Source organism: Rhea pennata, chromosome 3, assembly GCF_028389875.1.
Source record: "Rhea pennata isolate bPtePen1 chromosome 3, bPtePen1.pri, whole genome shotgun sequence".
In the NCBI taxonomy this organism is placed as follows: domain Eukaryota; kingdom Metazoa; phylum Chordata; class Aves; order Rheiformes; family Rheidae; genus Rhea; species Rhea pennata.
In genome coordinates, this window is record NC_084665.1 from 49,998,861 (window position 1) to 50,019,501 (window position 20,641).

The window sequence follows — 20,641 nt, forward strand, 5'->3', positions numbered from 1 at the left end:
CTCTTAAGTTCTATTTTGCACAGACCAGACACTTCGGTTTTGTAAGGCCAAGATCTTAAATGGATTATACAATATACTTTCAATGTGCTACTTCACTATCAAAGTTCAGACCACCAGAGTTAAACTGAAATATAAATGAACAAGCTCTGCAAATCTCACTGCATCTCCACTACACACTATATGGCAGAATCTACTTCCCAGAGAAATTACTAATAAAACTCCCCCAAAACTGAGCTGAAAAGTTCCTGAATAGAAGTCCATAACAAACAAAATGCATCATTCAGTAATTTAAGCACTCCTAAGTTACATACTCTGCTGCACCAAATCAAAAACCCTAACTAACTTCAACTCTGCAGTCATCGTCATTCCAAAGCTAAAAAGAAATGAGACAGGAGCAGAGCCACCACTGCTCTGAGAAAAGATGAGCTTGTGATTTCCCATTACTTTGAAGATTTTCAAAAATGTAACAGACCAAACTGTTAGGGGGAAAAAAAAATCATTGAATTAGTGGCAGAATTCTTGAATGATATCTGTAAAGAAGAAATGCCTGGCTATAAAGGAGATATGGGATTATCCAAAGTCTGCCAATTGTAGAGCCAGCAACTATTTGGAGGTTCAGCAACTTTGGCCCCTCTCACCATGCACACACTACAACTTTCTTGGTGCCTCAACAGAATTTCTACAAAGACTCCATAACTCCTTTCCAGAGTATCAGGACCTCTCTGGAAAAAGATATGTGAAATTCTCATTGTGAACTTCAGTAACTTGGACTATCAAGTAGATATGTAGAGAGCAGACTGTGGGAAGTGTTGGGAAGCAAAAGCAAAATGGAAGCAGAGATGATTGCAATCGAAGAGAGACTTTTCTGAGGAGTGACTTGGTTAGCAATCATAAGCTGGAGGTTCTAAGAAACCAAACAAAAAGCAAAGAACATTCGTGATTTGGGGAGCAGAAAAACCTGTTGCATTCACGTAGCTCCTGGAACAGAAAAACACATTCCAATGATTGCAAAGAATAGAGGATATCTGTTTTACAAGGCCATAAAAAGCTCAAACTTGGCCATGCAGATGAAGTCATGACTGCTACAAAGCAGAAGTTGGTAAGAGAAAACTGTGACTGCAGCCATCTAGCATGCACAGTAATAATCTCATTTGACCATGTACATATGCACATAAACATTATACTTCTTGTAATCCTTAGTCAAAAACCCATGAAAAAAGAAAGAAACGAGCATCTTGGCAGCAGTCACTGTCAACTAAGAAACAAAACAAAAACCAAAAAATCACCACCCCAAGCAGTATTTGTCACAAAGCTGCAACAACTTGAACGACGCAGGCAGCAGCTGATGAAACAAGATAGCAACAAATGTGCATATGTATTGTGTAAAAGACACAGAAACAGAGGTGTAATCATCTTCCAGAAACCAAAAATGACCATAAAGCTTAAGACTAGATAGCATTTTCAACTACAGCCACAAGCTAAACAGCATCCCTCTAATGTATACCCAACAGAATGAAAGCATACATCTTTAGAAGCAGGAAATGAATGAGTTAGAACTCAAAAATTATTTGTTAATAGTACAGCAAAACTATTAGAGTGTTTACATCATACAAACATTGCATATCATTGAATTCAAAGATCACTGTAAGAGTTGAAAGGTTTAAAACGCTTAAAGTGTTCAAAAAGTACATATGGTAGATGACCAACAAACCCGTAACACAGTTAAGTATACCACCAAATAAACATTAATAAACTAAGTAGTGCATGCTATTACAACACTAAAGGAACTGCAACATCATGCAAACTTATTTCAATCCACAATCTCTGGTACCAGCCGCAGTGTTGTCACAAAGCCCAGGTGCAGCCTACAAGACGGGGTGCGATTCAGGTCATTAAATCGGCTCATAGAATCCCTGTCTTGCAGCCAACCTATACCTACTCTAATATATTTCCCCTGACAAGCCATGCTGACATACACACAGCAGGTGAGTTGGCAAATGCAAGATAATTTTTCAAGGGTTATTCTAAAACTTGAGGAGGCAAGATTATTTCAATTATTGCTTCAATTAAGTCATTACAGTTAATTGAACCACTAGCAGAATAAATTCCAATGTAATTGACACTTCAAGTTCAGCAATTAGCTTCTATTTTTGTTTTCCCTCTTTTTTCCCTTCCTCTCATCCTAAAAGTATATTTAACCCCTATTTCACATACCCCTATTTCACACCCCTCATCAATATTTATTTCCCCCAAAAAGTTGCAAAGGAAAGCCCAAAACAAAAAGCTTCATGTTACTGGTCCAAGCACTTCTGCCTACATCCACAGAAAATCAGGCTGAACACACAGTTGCAGTCCAGCATTCTGAGGAAAGAGGAAGGCACTAACTTCTGAGTCACAACTGAGAATGGCAAGTAGTACAACACGTATTAATCATACAAGCATATGAACTGTAAAAAAAAAAAAAAGTTTCCTCTACTACTATGAACAAGACAAAATGAAAGGACCTCATGTTATTGCTCCTAATTATTCAGTCATATTTTAAAAATATTTTAAAACACTCTTCAAATGGGTATTGAGTGGTTAAGAAGTTCGGCTGAGGAATACGAAGCTTTTCATTTCTATGGCATTAACTTTCAGCTTTAAAACATCTACTATCTGACGAATGTTTAGGAGCTTGCTCAGGCATGCAAGTCGCAACGACAGCTACCATGGTTAATAACTCTGTAGTGACCATAGGCTATGGTGAAATGTGATGACCAAACCATTTTTTCCACAACAAAAGATGTCCCCCTTCCATTCAAGGCGAAGCACTAGTACATTTACACTGCCATGTTGTTACCATTTCATTAGCACTTTATTGCCGCATCAAAAGCGATTGATACATTTCCCATACATAATCTTTTGTTGGGGGGAGGGGTGTTAAGGCAATTAGAGATAGTATCTGAAAACGAGACTATACAAAAACTTCTTTTCAACACAAAGGCAGCAGAAATGCACAAACACAACAGGTGTCTCAACTAGAAAAGCATAGAGATATGTGCTATGAATGAAACTACATAAGTACACTTCTTACAAATGCATCCTTGCACACATACCAGCAGTCTAAGCCTCAAAACAGATGTCCACGCGAACTGTGCAATGAACACGATGCACTTCTCTCCCTTCTCCCAAGCTAAACAATCAGTGCTACACAAACCTAAATCAGACTGCAGAAAGCTGTGTGTCAACACAGATCCAAAAGCTAAAAGACATGCTATCTGTCTCAAATCTCCCTCTCTTCAGAGCATTTAAACCTTCCTGCTACCATTTTAGATTCACCACTGCCCAGCTCTGCACCAATCTGACAGATAAGGAACTAAAGAAAACACTGCCTCTGACAATCTGTTACCTGCCACATGCAAAACAGAGCTTTCGACTGTTATATAACCTTGCTGTAAGTTAATTTCAGAAAATACCTATCAAGCATTTTCAGAAAACTTGTGATTTTTGTATAAACAAAAGCTGTCAGTAGCACCGGCACAGCAGGGAACAGTGCCCATCCTAACTCCTTTCTTAGCTCCCGCTTCTAGTACTCGCAGCTCCTCCCCTCTGCTTACAGGGGGAGAAATATTTTTACTACACACAGTAATGCATAGAACAGATTAAACATTAAGATTTTTCCTTTGTGCATCTCTGTTGAGGACTATTAGTCAAAGAGATTTAGTATTTTCTCCTTTTCATACTGTTATAATAAGATACTACCTATCAGATACCCAGAAAATCAATCAGTCAAGACTTAAACGTGGCAATATGGGACAACCAGAAGCATTTAGGTTTCTAAAAGACCGTATTAAAACATTCATTCATGTATTTTTGGATGAGCTCAAAGTAGACAGACTTCAGAAAAAAAAATGAAAAAGTTTCATAAGACCAAGTAAGAATTGCATTTGTTGAGTATGGGAAATGACAGCAAGGTGAGAAAGAGCAAAGTAAAGACTCAGAGATGACAGCCCTCCCTGACATTAAGGTTTGAAGGCAGAACCTCCGCCAAAAGAAGGCAAAGGCAAGAACAAAGTCTCCTGCAGTCTTCCTGTACTCTTAAGATCTTGCCTGGTCACCTCAAAAATAAGTACTACATCAACACAAGTCTGAAGCAATTTTTTTTTTTAAATCATCCTGATTCTGGTCACTGAACCTTTCAGGTTCCTGACAGAGGCCTCTTCCAGATGTTTTAGAGAAAGCATAAAAATCTCTCAAGTTAAATTAACCAGCTGAAAATTTCTTACTAATATTGGTTAACTATCAATTAACATGTACTTCAGTTCAAAAACTATCTGTTACAAAATTTTCAAAGGCTCTTTTGCTCTTGATTTTCTTAACTTGTATTAAAAAATATATATATATAACAAACAGAAAACAACCAAAAAACCCCACTCCATTAAGCTCCTGGCCTCAGTCTCTTGGGAATCTGTTGCAGCTGCCTAACCTGCTCATTACATAGAAAAGCACCTCTGTTAGTTTTAAGTATGCTGCTTTTGACTCAAGTCTTTGAATAGTTACAACAATAGTTAATGTCAAAAGCTACAGAGGAAGACTGCTCAAATATAGCATTGCACAGTTTAAAGAACACTACTCTCAACGCATAAGTTTACCAGGAACTTCAGAATAAGGAGGACATTTGTAAAGGTCCTTTGTAAACCTTATTTATTAATTGATTAAGAAAGAGTGTTTTATAGAGAAAAGGACAAGCTTCCAAACCTATTTTTGCAAATGTCTTCCTGAAACAGACCAGTGGGAAATACATTCTTTTAATAAATTCTTTTTATAATATATTACCAAAAGATCTCTCTCAAATCCCTCCAAATAAGCAGCTGACCAGTAAAATGGCCCTTTCTCACTATTTTTCTGACTAGAAAGTGCAGCAAACAGCACATAGCATAAGTATCTTCCAATAGCCACACAAAAATAAGAGTAAACTGTCTTCGCAGCTCTATTCTCAATGCTTGCATATCAACTCACAGATACACAAGCAGGTAAGAAACATACTCTGGACAAGGAACGGAGAGAACCATATTCAGCCTCTTCTTCCTCTTCATCACATTGTTAAATACTCTGCAGAAAGGATCATAAGAATAAAGTTGCAGTGATGCACTTTCTGAAAGGGTTGACACACATCAGATCACACAAGGAAACAAAACCTCCAGAATAAAAGCAAGAAAGCAACAAAACACACCCAACAATCTGGCTTCCTGCAGAATTTAGAGACCTGAAAGCTAGGAAATAGATCCAGTATATTCAACACAAATTCAGCAAGAAGAAAACCAGAAGGTTTCCTGTCCTCTTGGCTCCCTGTGTCTGCTGCATGAAGAAACTCTAAGTCCCAAAAGTACAACTGTAAATAGCAAACTCTGCTAGTTTGCCTTATAAGATTCAGAAATACATTGTAAATATACACACAAAAATTCAGTCCAAGTAATCTATTTTGATCACCTTTTCTTTTTTAGTGGTTAGGTTTCCACTTCACAGAAAACAGCATTTTTCATTTTTTATTTTAGTTCAGAGGGCTCAGATTTTTTTCCCTTTTGTATATCATTTGACCTTTCTATTCTGTAAAATCGAAAGAAAAGAAAAAAGAAAGGACAAAGTCCACACCACCATAAGTCTATCTAATAGAACACCTCACTAGCATAGCAGGCTCATAAAATCCATCTAGGGTATAAATGCTGAAAACATGGTTTAGCATTTGGGATGCCTTGGGCAAAACCATACATTAAAAAAAAAAAAAAAAAAAAAAAAAAAAAAAAAAAAAAACACTTTTGAGGCACAGGAAGTAAAAAATACACTTCTATCAATCTAGGAAAAACAGAGCAGAAGAAATCATGCTAGTATGTTGCAGTATTATTGCTCAGAAATGCTGAGAGTGTTAGTTATTACAAAAGCCTTTCAATGAATAATTTTAACCTTTGAAAGTGAAAGCATATACCCAACAATCACCATAACAAGAACATCTAAATCTGTAACTATGCTCCCCTTTCTAAGGCAGTATGTTATAATCTTTCATGAATCACTATAGCAAAATACTTGTTAGAGGTGATTTTACTGGGTGAGTAAAGAGAAGGATGAAGAAAATTTACTGAAATGTAATCAGGTGAATTTGGGAAAATTTAAAGGAAAGAAAATCACTTTTCCTGGAATTTTTTGTTTTTATAAAGGGTGAAAATAAGAAAACTCAAAGTATTGTAATGTCATACATAACCTAAATAGACATGAATCAGGATTAAGAAAAAAGACTGCTGAAAAGCAAATGCAGCTTATAATTTTAAGTACTTTTTTTGTTGTAGCATGGCCAGTTTTAAGCTGCCCTACTTTCCAAGTACATTAATAGATACAGAAAATAACATCACTAGTGTAGACACATATAAATATGCAATAATTAGAAAACTGCTATTTTCTAAGCAGCTCAAAGATTGCCACCTTATAGTGCTACCTCCAAAACATCACATTTAAATCTACTCTTTAATAATTTTGAAGATTCAAACTTTTTATAGCCCAAATTATCCAGATAATTTAAAAAATAGCAGGTACAACAAATTTTGGCACCTGCTTTTTTAAATATGAAATATTCACATAGGATACAAGTAAGAACAAACATATACAGAAAAAAAACCTGATTTTTTCCTGTATTCTACATTTCTAAGTTCTAGAAATTTCCAGCTAGAGCTCACTGGAAATTTATTGGAAGATGGAAATATTTACATAAGGACCCTTGAAAATTTATTATATTCAAATCAAAGCCTTAAAAAAAATAACAACAAAAGAAAGTTTTTATAAATGAAGTCAGAAATCAATATATTGAATTAAGATATTTGATTACAGTTTTGTTTTTTTAATGAGGACAGAATAATCAATAAAAGTTAATGATATTCAGGCATAGGATTAAAATCACTGATCTAAGTAGCAAAGACTGGTGCAATGGACAAGGGAATTAGTGGTCAGGCAACAGCTGGTATTAAATACAAAAGGAAATCCCCAAGACAGATTTCTGTGAAAGTATGCAGAAGTATCACTTCTGCTATCCCTATTATAATAGCGTCTCTATTAAGTATCTGCTACAATCTTCCTTTGGAGACAACATACTGGGTTAAAGAGATAGCCTTTTGATCTGACCTATAATGGCCGTTTTTGTGTTCTTCATTTATCCACTTGAAATATTCTTATAACTAGGAGACTTGTGCAGCACGATAAGCTGTTAACATGTTGGCAATTACTGCAAATTTTCAATTCCTATTTAAACTTGGCATTTTTTCTGTCTGACAAAACTGATTTTTTTTGTGCTGGAACATGAAAACCAGCTCATTTCACAAATGAAATAAGGGATCGCTTGCACTGTCTTCATCCATGGATTACACAGCCCCTGAACATCCCTATTACCTCAATCTCTTTTTTTTCCTAAAGCTTCCTATTTAAAGGACTACACAGGACTCTCCTGTAAATATTATTCTCACTCAATGGCAAAGCTGTTATTGGTTTTGTCCCTCCCCGTGTTGTTTGTAACACATCTCTGTCCAACAGCAGAAGCTGAAGACCACAAGTTTGGGATATGCTTGTAGCAAAATTAAGCAGATAGATTTAATTAGGTCTATCTATTAGACAGTAATGGCTGCATCTCCTCTTCCCTCCCCACCCTTGCGTCAGATGAAGTCACCGCTGCTTTTTATAAACTGTATGAGCAAGAGAGGATAAACATTTAAGCTTGGATCCTGTAAGAAATTAAGTTTTTTTGTTATTTTTTTAAACTAGACCTGCTAACTTCAATGGGACTAACCATGACATATCAAGTTAGGAATAGACACAGGTCTCCAGAAGATACAAACCATAGAATCATAAAATCAGTAAGGTTGGAAGGGACCTCTGGAGATCATCTAGTCCAACCTCCCGCTCAGCAGGGTCACCTAGAGCATGTTAGACAGGGCTGCATCCAGGCAGGCCTTGAAGATCTCCAGAGAAGGAGACTCCACCACCTCTCTGGGCAACCTGGTCCAGTGCTCTGTCACTCCCACAGGGAAGAAATTCCCCCTCACGGTCAGGTGGAACTTCCTGTGCTTCTATTTCTGCCCATTGCCTCTTGTCCTGTCACGTGGGACAACTGAAAAGAGTTTGTCCCCGTCCCCTTGACACCCTCCCTTCAGGTACTTATCCAGATCGATAAGATCCCTACTCAGTCTTCTCTTCCCCAGACTGAAGAGGCCCAGCTCTCGCAGATGTTCCTCCTACGGCAGGTGCTCCAGCCCTCTGATCATCTTTTAAGCCCTATGCTGGACTCTCTCCAGTAGCTCCATGTCTCTCTCGTACTGGGGAGTCCAGAACTGGACACAGGACTCGAGATGAGGCCTCACCAGGGCTGAGTAGAGGGGCAGGATCACCTCCCTCGACCTGCTGGCAACACTCTTCCTAATGCACCCCAGGAGACCATTGGCCTTCCTGGCCACAAGGGCACATTGCTGGCTCATGGTCAACCTGTCATCCACCAGCACTCCCAGGTCTTTCTCTGCAGAGCTGCTCTCCAGGTCGGTCTGTCCCTCAGCTTGGATCTAATCCATCACAGGGATGTCTGATTTGAAGTTCAAATTACAAGAGTAAAACTTAATGAACACACATCAAATGCCTTAACTGATTATAAAGAGAGTATCTTACCCCGATTTTTCTTTTTCTTCAGCCTCTGCATTTCTGGTAGGATTCTCCATTTCTTTAACCTTTTCCTCCTCCTTATCTTCCAGTTTGGTTTCATCTTCAGTTTTGACTACGTTTAAGTCATTTTCTTGTTCAGGTGAAATATGCACAGAATCTGACAAATTTTTTTTGTTTCCCTAGGATAAGAAAGCATTCTTTTAACTGACAAGATCAAATACAAATACAAGGAATTTAAGAAAATGCAAACACACTGAACTTATTATCAGCAGAAATAAAAAAATTTAGAGCTCTTCCTAAAATGACAGCCCCTCTCTTTACTGTTTTTCTTCTGAAAATCTCAATCGAAACATAAACAGACTTCAAACAAAGCCTCAGCCACTCTCCTATGTAGTTTGTCAAGACGATAGAGGCATGCAACTCTCAGACCTCACCTGCAAAGCAATCTCTAAAATGAACACTTCACAGAGCACATTTGCTCCTAGGATGCAGGAGTGAACCGGCTGTTATTCATCCCAGAGTTAGTACCAGCAGACAGGCCAGGGCTGGTTGCTCTTCCACATGGAAGCACTACAGTAGTGTTGCATGCTGACCTGAACAGCTGCTTCCAGACCAAGCGGCTAAGCCTGCACAGCACTGCATTTTGGCTTACCAGCTTGGATCTCAAAATCTAGTGTTGACTCAGTGGTTTAGGCAAAGGAAAAGATATGACCGTTTGGCTCTCTGGGTTACTATGAAGTAAGTTAGTCCACTCTACAGTATATGACCCAGATACGTGTGGTACCTCACCAGTTTCAGCAGGAGTGGAGAAGTAAAAGTAGGATTTACAAGGGTTTAAAAGTAAGGTGAAATGCAAAATAAAAGCATCAGCAGTGCAGGTAGCTGTGAGCATGTGTTACCCATATCAGAATAAAGCAGCACACTAACTGGTCTCCATTTGACCTGGGAGCCCCCAAACAGCTGGAACATTGCAGCTGTTTCCTCGCAAGTCAGACATTTTGACATCATGATCCTCTAAAATAGGCACCTAGAGATAAGTCTAGCTCAAATGTGTTGTTCTAAATTAGTATTACAGCAGGTTTTGAGCAGTTTTAAAACTGCTAAAGAGATTTCAATCTCAACACAGTACCAGTATTATCAACACACTACCTGAATTTAATCAAAGGGATATAATATGAAAGTTAAAATATTTTACCAGACTGGTGGGCTTATCATTTTCTTTACAGTCATTATCATTCTCAGACAGCTTTTTTTCTTTTTCTTGTACTATCGCTACTTCTTCCTGTTTGCGCTCCTCCTTATCCACTTTTATTTCTTTTACATCCTGCTCTGAATCTTCACGCATCTTCACTTCTTTTTCTTTTTCACAGTCTTTACAAGGCTTGCTTGTCACTTTCTCTGGCAATGCCATCTGAAATTCAATATTAGCTGATGTACAATATTCTTCAAAGCCATAGAGATACCTGAAAGAAAAATTGCACTCTGAAGTAATTTTGACTTCTTCAACAAAAAGACTTCGCTATTCATAGGTTTTTGTTTTTATTTTTCCATACGAAGATGTGAAAAAAACCTGTCATTAAATAGTGTTACATAAATGCAAAAAAAAGCAAAAGATTTTTCTTGAAAACAAGAAAAATTAAAAAATTTATGAAAGAAAGCACAAAAGAAATTCAATTTATGTGGCCAATGAATAAATAAATCTTAAGTGCCTCCAACTCTGAATAAACTATCAAATTAACTTAAGTACGTGTTTGTAATGACAACTGGCATTTGTCTGAGCTTCCAAAAAAAAAGCCACCTATCAGATTTTACATTTATTACTAAATTTGACACAGGATTCATTTGATAATGCTTGTATAACTTACTTCAGTCAAAAATCATAATAAAGGATGGTGGTTTGCCTTGAAATCAGCCAAAGAACAATTTCAAAAATCAGTACTATTCAATGGATCCAGTGAATTTGAAATCCAATCTGTAATACAGAGACTTTACCGCATAGAGCACTTCTTGCTTGGTTGAAGTGTGGATGGCATAATCCTCTGTCCTTTACTCTACTGATAACATTGGCACAACAGACTAACAAATCAAATCATTCTAGCAATGAACAAAATCAGGAAAGCTTTCAATTCCTATTTGATTTCTGAAAGCTTTTAAAACTTCATCAACACCAAGCCTAAATACCTAGCAAAGGAGAACAGTGATTGAAACAAAATGCTGATTTTTTTTATTTGTTTCTGGACTTCATGGACTAGCATTTGATGCCTGCCTCTACCAAACGTCTAATAAAATACTATCATAGAAATCATAGATATCATAGAATGGTAAGGTTGGAAGGGACCTCTGGAGATCATCTAGTCCAACCCTCAGCACAGCAGGGACTGAACCCGTGACCTTGGCATTAATAGCACCACAGTCTAACCAACTGAGCTAAACCTGCCCCATAATACTTCATTTTATTGCTAGGTGCCCATACTTTGCACTTCTTTTCCCTTTCTTTCTCAATAAAAAGGAGAGGGAAAAAAAATACATAAAATGCATAGATATTTTAAAGAAACTAAATCAAGCAATACTACCCAAAGATACCAAATCTCTTACAGTGATTACCAGATTTCTTTCAAGAAAGAACACATTAACAGAAGACATGAACAATATGCTTAAAGTTCACCAAAGAAAGAAAAACTTACTAGAAAGTATGGACTGTTATGTATACTGTCATCACCAAAAAAAAAAAAAAAAATCTAGTGGACAGAACCAGTGAAACTAGGGTTGTTTTAGCACAAATTTCATAGCTTTTTTACTTACTTTTTGTATGCACATTTAACATTGTACCCTGCAGCTGAATTCAACACAGGGATTCCGAGATCTTGGTAAACTTGCTTCCACACTGCTCCACTTTCAATCTATTAAAGAAAAAAAAGTTACAGTATTTTTGCCAAATTAGCTTTTTGTGCATCAGCGAGGTTAAGTCAACAACATTCATAACTTTTGAAAATAATTATAGTAATTTTATAGATCAGAGAAAAGAATTATCTATCACATAGTATTTTACTTTAATGCAAATAGCAGTCCACTGTAACTCTTAAGCAAGTTAGCATGTTGCATTTCAGTAAGCCACAGCAGGCCTTCCTCTCCAGGTGGCAATAAAGCAAAATAAAACACACACAAAGAATAGAAAAATCAGTATATCATTTTTGTTTTAAGTATAAAATAATCTTAAATTAAATTAGAATTCCAACTCTAGTAATTAAAAAGTAAAAATTGATTCAAGCATTAGCAACACTTAAGCCTGGCAGTATTGCACCAGATACAGCAAATATATTGTCCTTCCATTACATCTTTAATACGCCTCTTGGTGTCAAAGTTTTGTAGGCAGTATGATATTCTCATTTCCAACTACCTGTGAAGGTAGAGTGGATCCACCACACTATCCAAACACAACATCCTCTCCCTGTATCGTAGAAAGATGACACTATACGAGTATACCTCTCAAATGACAGGCTGACTTTATGGGAAAAAGTCCAAAGCAGTAAATGGAATCTGTTTGGCCAAAAATTCCAAAACACTTAAATTACTGCTCCAAAAACAATTCCACTAATCCCAGCCAGCACACTCCCCTATGTACTGCACAGAACAGACAGGCCTCACAGAAGCCTTAACTTTATAAAATCTCAAAGGTAAGAAATCTAAGTAGTGAGTTTTCTCACTGTCTGAGATAACAGCTTTATCAGACAGACATGAAATCTCAAAAACACAAATGCTGGCTGATTTTATGCAGCAATAATTAAGCACACTGAGTAGACATGTAGTTACAACTAGTTTCTGATTTCTGTTAAATGTTAATGTTTGAGAGCCACAGGGAGTCCTAGGCAGCTGTAAGACTAAATTTTAAAGATGTCTAACACTCCAGTATACGTCTTGTTTATCATTCCTTAAACCAAAAAAACCCAGCATCCTCAGATTCCATGGATCTGGAATACTTTACACACTAATACTTACATTATCAAATCCTCCAAGCTTGTGTACAAGTCTAAATAATTTGAAGAGATTCAAATTTCTGTATCCTAGTACAGGTCGTTTATTAATAGGAGTCCCTGTGAATAAAGACAGTTATTGAAATATTCTGAAATCCACATCATATATTACTCTACACTATTAAATGTACTGTAAAACCTATCTGCTGATCACCTCATGCCTCTGATACTTTTTTCTCTCCACAAATGGAAACAAACTCAGTCTTACGCTCTTTCTCCTACAGTTCAGTAATGTAATTTTATTCATATAAATGCATTCTTCCTTGTATTACTGGATGTGGCAAGAAAAGCTGAATCATTTGTGCATATATAATACATAACTTAATTTTACCCGATGGAACTACACATGATAGCACCAGTGTAGTCCTTTCACTACAGTCAAAAAATATCTCCCAAAGAATAAATCCCATGCTTCAAAGAGCTGCAACTTCCTACGTGGTAGACTAGTAGTAGCTACCACATTATCATCTCTCATAAGCAAAGCAGAGTTCCTCAACGCAACTTCACATGTAACTAAGGTATTAATGCATAACAATACCGCATTATGCCTCCCCCCCCCCCAAAAAAAAAGTATTTTTCTTGCAATATATAAAAACTTGGTAAAGATTTACTGCATTAAATGTTTTTTTTCTTTTCAAAACATTTCACCTACCTTATCCATAAGATGCAAGCATTTAAATTATTAGGATTCACAAAATAAAACTAGTGTGAAATAAATGCATTTTTACATGATCCTAAAAAGCATTTCTATAGGTAGCTCAAAGTTATTAAATTGAGTACATACATTAATATTGATTGAGGATATTAAATGCTTTATTATACAAGTATACAGTAGAAAATATAATAGGATACACAAGGTGCTATCCATATGTTCCTGAAATCAGAAATAAGTGACTGTATTTTATCTGTACCAAATACTGCCTGGGAACAGCATGAAGAGGAAGAGACAAGTGACAGACTGTCATCTTCTAAATAACAGGGAAGCCAGAAGCTCAATGTTTCCAGAAATGAACTGCAAAGCACTAATAAATTACAGACTCAAATCTTAAAGTATTGTTATATAATGCATTTATTTTCATTTATCTTCAACTACTACAAGTCAAAGATCACAATACCTACCTCTGTCTTCCATAAACTTGTATAATTGCTGAAGAAAGCTCTCTCTCTCTTCTGGAAAAGGTTCTATTTCCTCCTGTTTTAAATAATGCACACAAGAAAAAATCACTTACCATTATGAGTTATATGGTTTCATTAAGCAAAGCATTGCCGTGATTCATCTACGTTCAAATGTTGAAATTTGTTTTACTATAGATACTGACAGGACGCTATACTAAGACACATGGTCTTGGTGTTATGCCACATGGAAGTAAGTTTTAAAACCCATGAAGTCTTTCTTGGTATATAAAACAGTAAGTGTAAAGACACATCTGAACTGGATTTGCAGATCATTGAAATATCATAAGGAATGTCATAAATCAAGATGCATTCTCAATTTTATTTATTTAGGCATAAAGTAGTCTAGGAGGCATCCATTTTAATGGTCAAGAGATTACATCAAATCAAATCTAATTCTCCTGTAATTAATTCTTTAATGCCTGCATGTACTATGTCACTTTCAGGGATGAAGTGGAAGATAAAATTGTGCTTGTACTTTTTTTGGGGGGGGGGGGAGGGGGAGGGGGGTAGGAGTTCTAATCCACAGTACTGACAAACCACAGCCTGACACTGCATGCATCCTGCCATGAGGTACCAGCTGAATGTCAGGTGAGCAGGATCAATCCCAGAACTGAAATAACAACAAATATTTTGTATGTTCAGTTCGTTACAGTAATAAGCCTTTTATGAGATTTACTTAGAATAAACAACAGCGGAATTTCATGGCAAAACACTATGGTTATTTTATAATACCTCATAGTTTTCTTTAGGAAATGCCAATTGCCACAACCGATAGCAATTAATATTATAATTTTGATACTATCATTTTATTTCCAGTATAATCAGAATTTCTAAAAATTCCAACAACAAAGCTATTTCAAAACAAAATGCTGCCTACAAGTTGATTAATTTTCTGCATGCTGTTTTAATACTACCTACCTATAAAGTTGCTAAAAATATCAGTAACAAGTTCTTCAGTAAATCTGTAGGAAACACTCTGCTGTATTGTCATACAGTACTTATCTTTTCTATCCCTGTGACAGTCTCCTTATACTAAACACTGAAGTTTCACCTACCCAGAAGCAAGGAGACAACATATTGCTGAAGTTATACCAAGACAGTTGGGGAAAAAATAAAAACAAACAAAAAAAAAACCAATAGAAATTGAATATAATTATTAAACACAATAGAAAAAACCATTATCTGTTGAATGTGCTTAATGAAGACATACATGGCTGAAAATAAAATCAAGGAAGGCTATAACTATTACCAGTAAGTAGTTTTTTCTTAGTCTAGACTTCATCCATTAAATGCACATCAGAGCAAGCAGGCAGAAAAAAAAAATACAAGAGCAAGTGTTTGCAGTATGCTGAAACAATTCTCATTTAGCTGTAATTAATAAAAAAATACAATGAAAATACTCCATAATCAGAGCCATTGCAAATGCAATGCAAGAGGAAGGTCTCTGAGGGGGATTAACGATGAGCATCTACCTGATACTTAAGTATAGCTGCAATAAACTATGGAGCAACCTACTTCAGCAGGTAAGAACAACAAGCTGAGGAGAAAACTGCAGTTCTTTGTACTGAACAGATCCCTATCATGGAAGAGGAAGGTGGGGGAAATTCTTCACTGGTGTTGAGGAAACAATGCTGCAGCACTGCATATAGTGCAGAAAAATACCTGGTTAAGAAACTTCACATTTACCAGGCAAAGGTGGTAAAGTAAACACTGTCAGTAAGCAGAGGATTCAGCTTGTTATAAATTTTGAGTAAGGCCACACAGACCATATGGCTTGACTAAAATGACACATATACAGAAAAATTAAATTAACAAAAGATATTTCATCATCATGCTGAAAAAAGGGGTAAGATTTTGCAATACATAGTGCAAAGGTCCAGAATTTAGAAAAAAAAATGTTTCTTCTAATATTTCACATGACAGGTAGTTGGAAAGAACTCTTCCAAACATACTCTGGCTCATGCTGGGCAGCTAAAGAACACCTAACTCAGGTTTTTCATGTTGCTCACAAACAAGAAAACACTTGCCATAACAAAGCAGTCCCAACACAGCATTTAGGGGATGGGAAAGACAGCATTCAGCTGAATCTCAGGAAATCCAAGAAGCAGCATACGTTTTGTTTGTTTGTTTAAATGTAAGAGATTAAAATAAAGGTAACAAAGAGACTGGATTGCTGCTCTTTGCTCACTGAAGGATGCAATGCCTGAAAAGCAAGTGTGAAAGAATCTCAAATGTGATAATCCACAGAGGTGTGAGAATGGCTACTGGATGCTCCTTATTAATTTCCAACAGAAACCACATCAGCCTTCTAAGAAACTGTACTAAAAGCAGATTTTTAAGACTGTGTGTGCCACTGAAAAACATTGTTGCTTTCTCAGAATCTCTGCAGAACTAGTGCAAGCTATACTACGATAACATCCCTTACTAATCCCCAGTTCTTTAAAGAATCTCCTAAATATTCAAAGCAGTTGGATGATAAGGTTTCCTAGGTGATGGTTTGAAGGAAGCATGTCATACTCTGCCATCTTGGCTTATTTCTAAGTTAATCAACCACAGTGTTCTGCAGCCACTAATATATCTGTCCATGTCACAGAAGTAAAAGAAATAGGCAAATCTGCCTGATAATGAAACCTAGAAAATAAGCACTATGCCATGAAAATTCACACAGTATAACCCATTAATAAAAAAGTCTTTGTCCTTCTATGTTTAGCCATCATCAGGTTTAGCATGAAAAAGACAGGAGAGAGGTTTGCTTTCCTTTATTTTCCATTTGAAAAAATAGGAAAAGCAGACCTCCTTCTTAGAAGGTAAGTACAGAGGACTTATACAGAGGATTTACACGTCAATGTCTGTGAGAGCACCTATATATGAAACCTGAGTTGATGCATGTAAGCTTTCATTTTCTGTCCTAGTTCACAGGCACTAGGGTCCCATGGACCACCTTAGGGCAATGAGTGAGATTTGCTCATATCCTGGAAAGAGCCAGGACAATCTGCAGGTGGATAGTGAGGTCCCAAGACCAGGCCTACAGGTCCTGTTTAAGAGATGGTGCTTGATAGCCAGGAGGAGGTTACAGACACAATCTACTAAAAAGGAAAGGGCACGCCAGGAACAGAATGCCCACCAAACAAGGTGAGGGGAGAGAAGGCACACATTATGCTGATCATTCAGGGGAGGAAAAAAAAAGGGGGGGGGGGGGATTTTGCCTCTGTTTTAGAAGTTTCCTTGCTCAGCAAGTGACAGAATGTTGGATACTGGAGGGGTAATTATTACAAGAGATGTCACAGTAAATCCCAAAAGATTTGACTGAGATGAGATCTTCGTGTTTAGCACACAGGAAGACAGTAGCTCATACAACATCACAGACAGCTGGGAGAAGTTAAAGAGAGAAGGTGCTGAAACTCCCTCTTTAAGGACAAAGGGTACAAGGCCAAGTATTTACAAACCTTATTGCTGACGGCTGTAAATTTTTCACCTAAGAAAAGCAGTGGAGGAATGACCAAAGATTGTGTGTCCATCTGCGTAAGTACAAACCTACCCATACTCATCATGCCCATGGCTGGACATGACCTGATTTAGAAGTTCAAGAACTGTGTTGAACCAAAGGAAATACCCTTGCTTCCAAAATATTGGACAGAGCATAGCCCCTTGCAAACTTCGCTACGCAGCTTTTGATCAGAGCTGCCTATGGTCCTCAGAGCTTAAAGAATAGAGGAAAAAAAAATCATGAGCACAGAGAGGTGGCAAAGTTGTTGCCTTACACCTGGGCAGTCTTCCAAACCTTAAAATAAATATAGAAACTAAAAGATGGCACATTATCTTCTTGAATGCCTGGGAACTACAGCCCCTAGGGAGGATGGGTTCAGAGAAAGATCATAACCACCATTTAAGGCCCGAACCAGTTCAGCCTCTCTTTTATAGTTCCACTACAGAAGGGAGTTTTAGTCAACTGCATGATGGTCAGTCACATTACAAATTAGAGAAAGAGCTCTCAAACCCTACTGAAAGAAAAGGTAATCATGGACAGAGAGAATCTGAGTACCACCAGAAGGTACAAAGGAAGCAAAAGATTCAAAAGCCCTTCTTCCAGCCTCATAGCCAGCTGCGAAATAAAGTTCTTTCCACTAATTTTCTTCTTTCCTCTTTTCTTCGTTTTTTTCTGGACAGGAGGCTGGGAGGAAAGAACAGATAATTAGAAAACCACACATGAGGTAGCACTCCATACTTCCAATACAAAAGAAAAAGTGTGGAAGAGGAGTGCATGAGCTCATGCCTTGATTGAAAGCTCTTCTGCTTCTTTACATCAGGACAGGCAGAAATAGCATGTGATGAAACAATTCTTAAATAGAGCAGGATAAAAGAGGTGCAACAACTCAGACTTCTTGGTAATTACTTAAAGGTTTCAAAGGTTCTCACCTTTCCCTTTTCACCACTACAAAGCCAGTAAACTTAATTTTCTGCAGTTAAAAACAGGGAGTGTGTGTGGGGGGGGGGAAAGTAGCATAAGCTACCTGCGATTTCTACTTTACAAGGGGACCTATAATCACAGGCCTGTCATAGCAACTTGGGAGTGGGAAAGGGTGGGGAAGAAAGGGAAGGAGGACAGGGCTGCAACAGAGGCATGAGAGAGGAAGAGAGCAGCAGGGCCATGCCAGCCTCATTCTGTTTCTCAGCGATGTCAAGAACACAGGCCAGTGGCAGCTTAGAGCTGCTTCCTCACATGGAGCTCCCATGCAAAAGGCAGGAAACTTCCCTGTGGCTTGGAGTCTGTGATAAGTCACAGGTACATAGTGAGGTAACAGCTCTATAGCCAGGAGAAAAGTAAAATTGATCATCATCTATATGAGCATTAACTTATGGCAGCATGAGTTTAGCATGTACAAAACTCACTCCATGGCCATGAAGGGGAAACTATATCAACACTTATACCATGCAACAGAGCAGGTAAGATAAACCAGGAAGGGAAATTACACTCTTCTGCACACTACAAAGCACTGACCAGCAGCAGCCATTACTACAGAAAGCGAGTCAACTGTTTATTTTGAGGGAGGGTGACCTGCACACTGGAAATGTCATCTAGGTCATGACTGACATAATAGCCAAGGAATAAGCATCTCCACAACAAACCTGATGTTCTACATCAATGAAAATCCCCTTGCACTCCAATACTGAAACAATGCATGCAAGAAATGCCCTTTCAAGGCTTGCATAAAGGTGCAAGACACAATTGTCTGGAGTTTTTAAAGATAGAGTGCTTTGTTTTAAATCTGCCAAAATTGCTTTAAGCACTGTATATCCTTTATGAGGGACAGCTTATGTATTTTTCAACCATATAGATCTTCAATTAGAAGACACTCAAGTCCCCTAATGGCTAGCAGGCAAGTTCCAGTCAGAAGTACATACAAGTAAAGGGCTCTTTCTATTCTTTCAGAAAGAAAAGTATGCATGCAGTAACGTGCACACACACACACACCATTCTCTACCCTTTTACAACCTGCTCAGCACACAGCAGGTACTGCAACACCTTCTGCTGCTGTATTATGAATATAGGTAAGATTTTCAAATGGGATCTATGTTTGAGTTTTAATTTCTACCTATTTTCCATTAGTTCCCTCTGATTCAGCCTTTTGACTGTGTATTATTTTTTGCTTAGTGCACTCAAAAATATTTTAGATTTTCATATTGATATTCACACATTAACATACAGTATCTTTATTCAACAAAAATTTTAAAATCTAAGAGACAATTGTTTCTACTGAGACCTAATTAGACATTAGTCTTGCTAATTTACGATAAGCTGTGCATCTGTGCAGTTAGCAAACTTGCCTCTTCTTCACTGCTGTTATCCTCCTTTTCTTTTTCGTCTTCTTCCTCCTCTTCGGCTTCACTGCTGGAGCTGTCTTCTTTCAATTCTGTTTTCCAGTTATTAGGAACAGTTCTGTTTTTACGGAATTCAAGGGCTTGGTCAAAAGCTGTAAAAGGACCACCAGCATTTATTAACATCACAGGAAGAATCAGTTTGACCAAATCTTCTCATCAAAAAAGTAGCTGGGGGCATTGGGGAAAGAAAAGGAAAGATTGCCAATTAAGTGTTTATCCCAAATTTAAAGAACTTCAGCAACATCTGCATTGCCCTTACTTATTTGTCTTACCAAGCCAAATGAGCCTGGTCTTCTCTGCACTGCATATAGAATTATTCAGAGCTATTATTAGGATTATTACTATGTTAGTGTCTACCAATAAAAATAAGCACCTTCTGCAGTAGGCCATGTATGAATATTTAATTAAGAGAATCCCTAATCCAAGGGATTTCTGTTGTGGTTTATGTAAATCACAACTGGGCAAGAAGGAAGAAATAAGCACAAGTACATATTAGAGCATGACCACACAAACTCAAAATTTCAAGTGACTCCACAATTCCAGTTTGCTGAGAGTGCAGAAAGGCAACCTTCTCAGAGCTATTAGGGATACGCGAACTACTTTATGCAGGTCTAAGGCAGAAGGTTGAATAGTAATCTAGACAGCCAGTGTGCACTGTGTGATTACATCCAAGCTTGGCATGTCTAAATTTAAAACAAATGCATTTAACTTGTTATTAAAAAAAAAAAAAAATCGGCCTCTAGATTTTCAGAAATTTTTACTTTCAAGATGTTACACTACAGGAAAACTCCTATATTTTAGTATTAAGACACGAACCAATGTACCAAATACTTGGTATAGTCTATGTAACAAAGTCCAAATCCACATATGCACCCATGTTAGCGTTT

At 37.3% G+C, this 20,641-nt stretch overlaps 1 protein-coding gene across 7 annotated transcripts in view; it reads right to left on the reverse strand.

Moving 5' to 3' along the window:
• ARID4B (AT-rich interaction domain 4B) overlaps positions 1–20,641 on the reverse strand; it is a 96,979-nt gene that overhangs the window by 24,060 nt on the left and 52,278 nt on the right. For all 7 annotated transcript variants that reach the window (XM_062572279.1, XM_062572278.1, XM_062572280.1 and 4 more), the window contains 6 exons: positions 19,701–19,846; positions 13,818–13,890; positions 12,664–12,758; positions 11,470–11,567; positions 9,863–10,130; positions 8,674–8,846 (listed from right to left, as the gene is read on the reverse strand). In XM_062572279.1, coding sequence (XP_062428263.1) covers positions 8,674–8,846; positions 9,863–10,130; positions 11,470–11,567; positions 12,664–12,758; positions 13,818–13,890; positions 19,701–19,846 — 853 coding nt within the window. The remainder of the gene's footprint in view (positions 1–8,673; positions 8,847–9,862; positions 10,131–11,469; positions 11,568–12,663; positions 12,759–13,817; positions 13,891–19,700; positions 19,847–20,641) is intronic.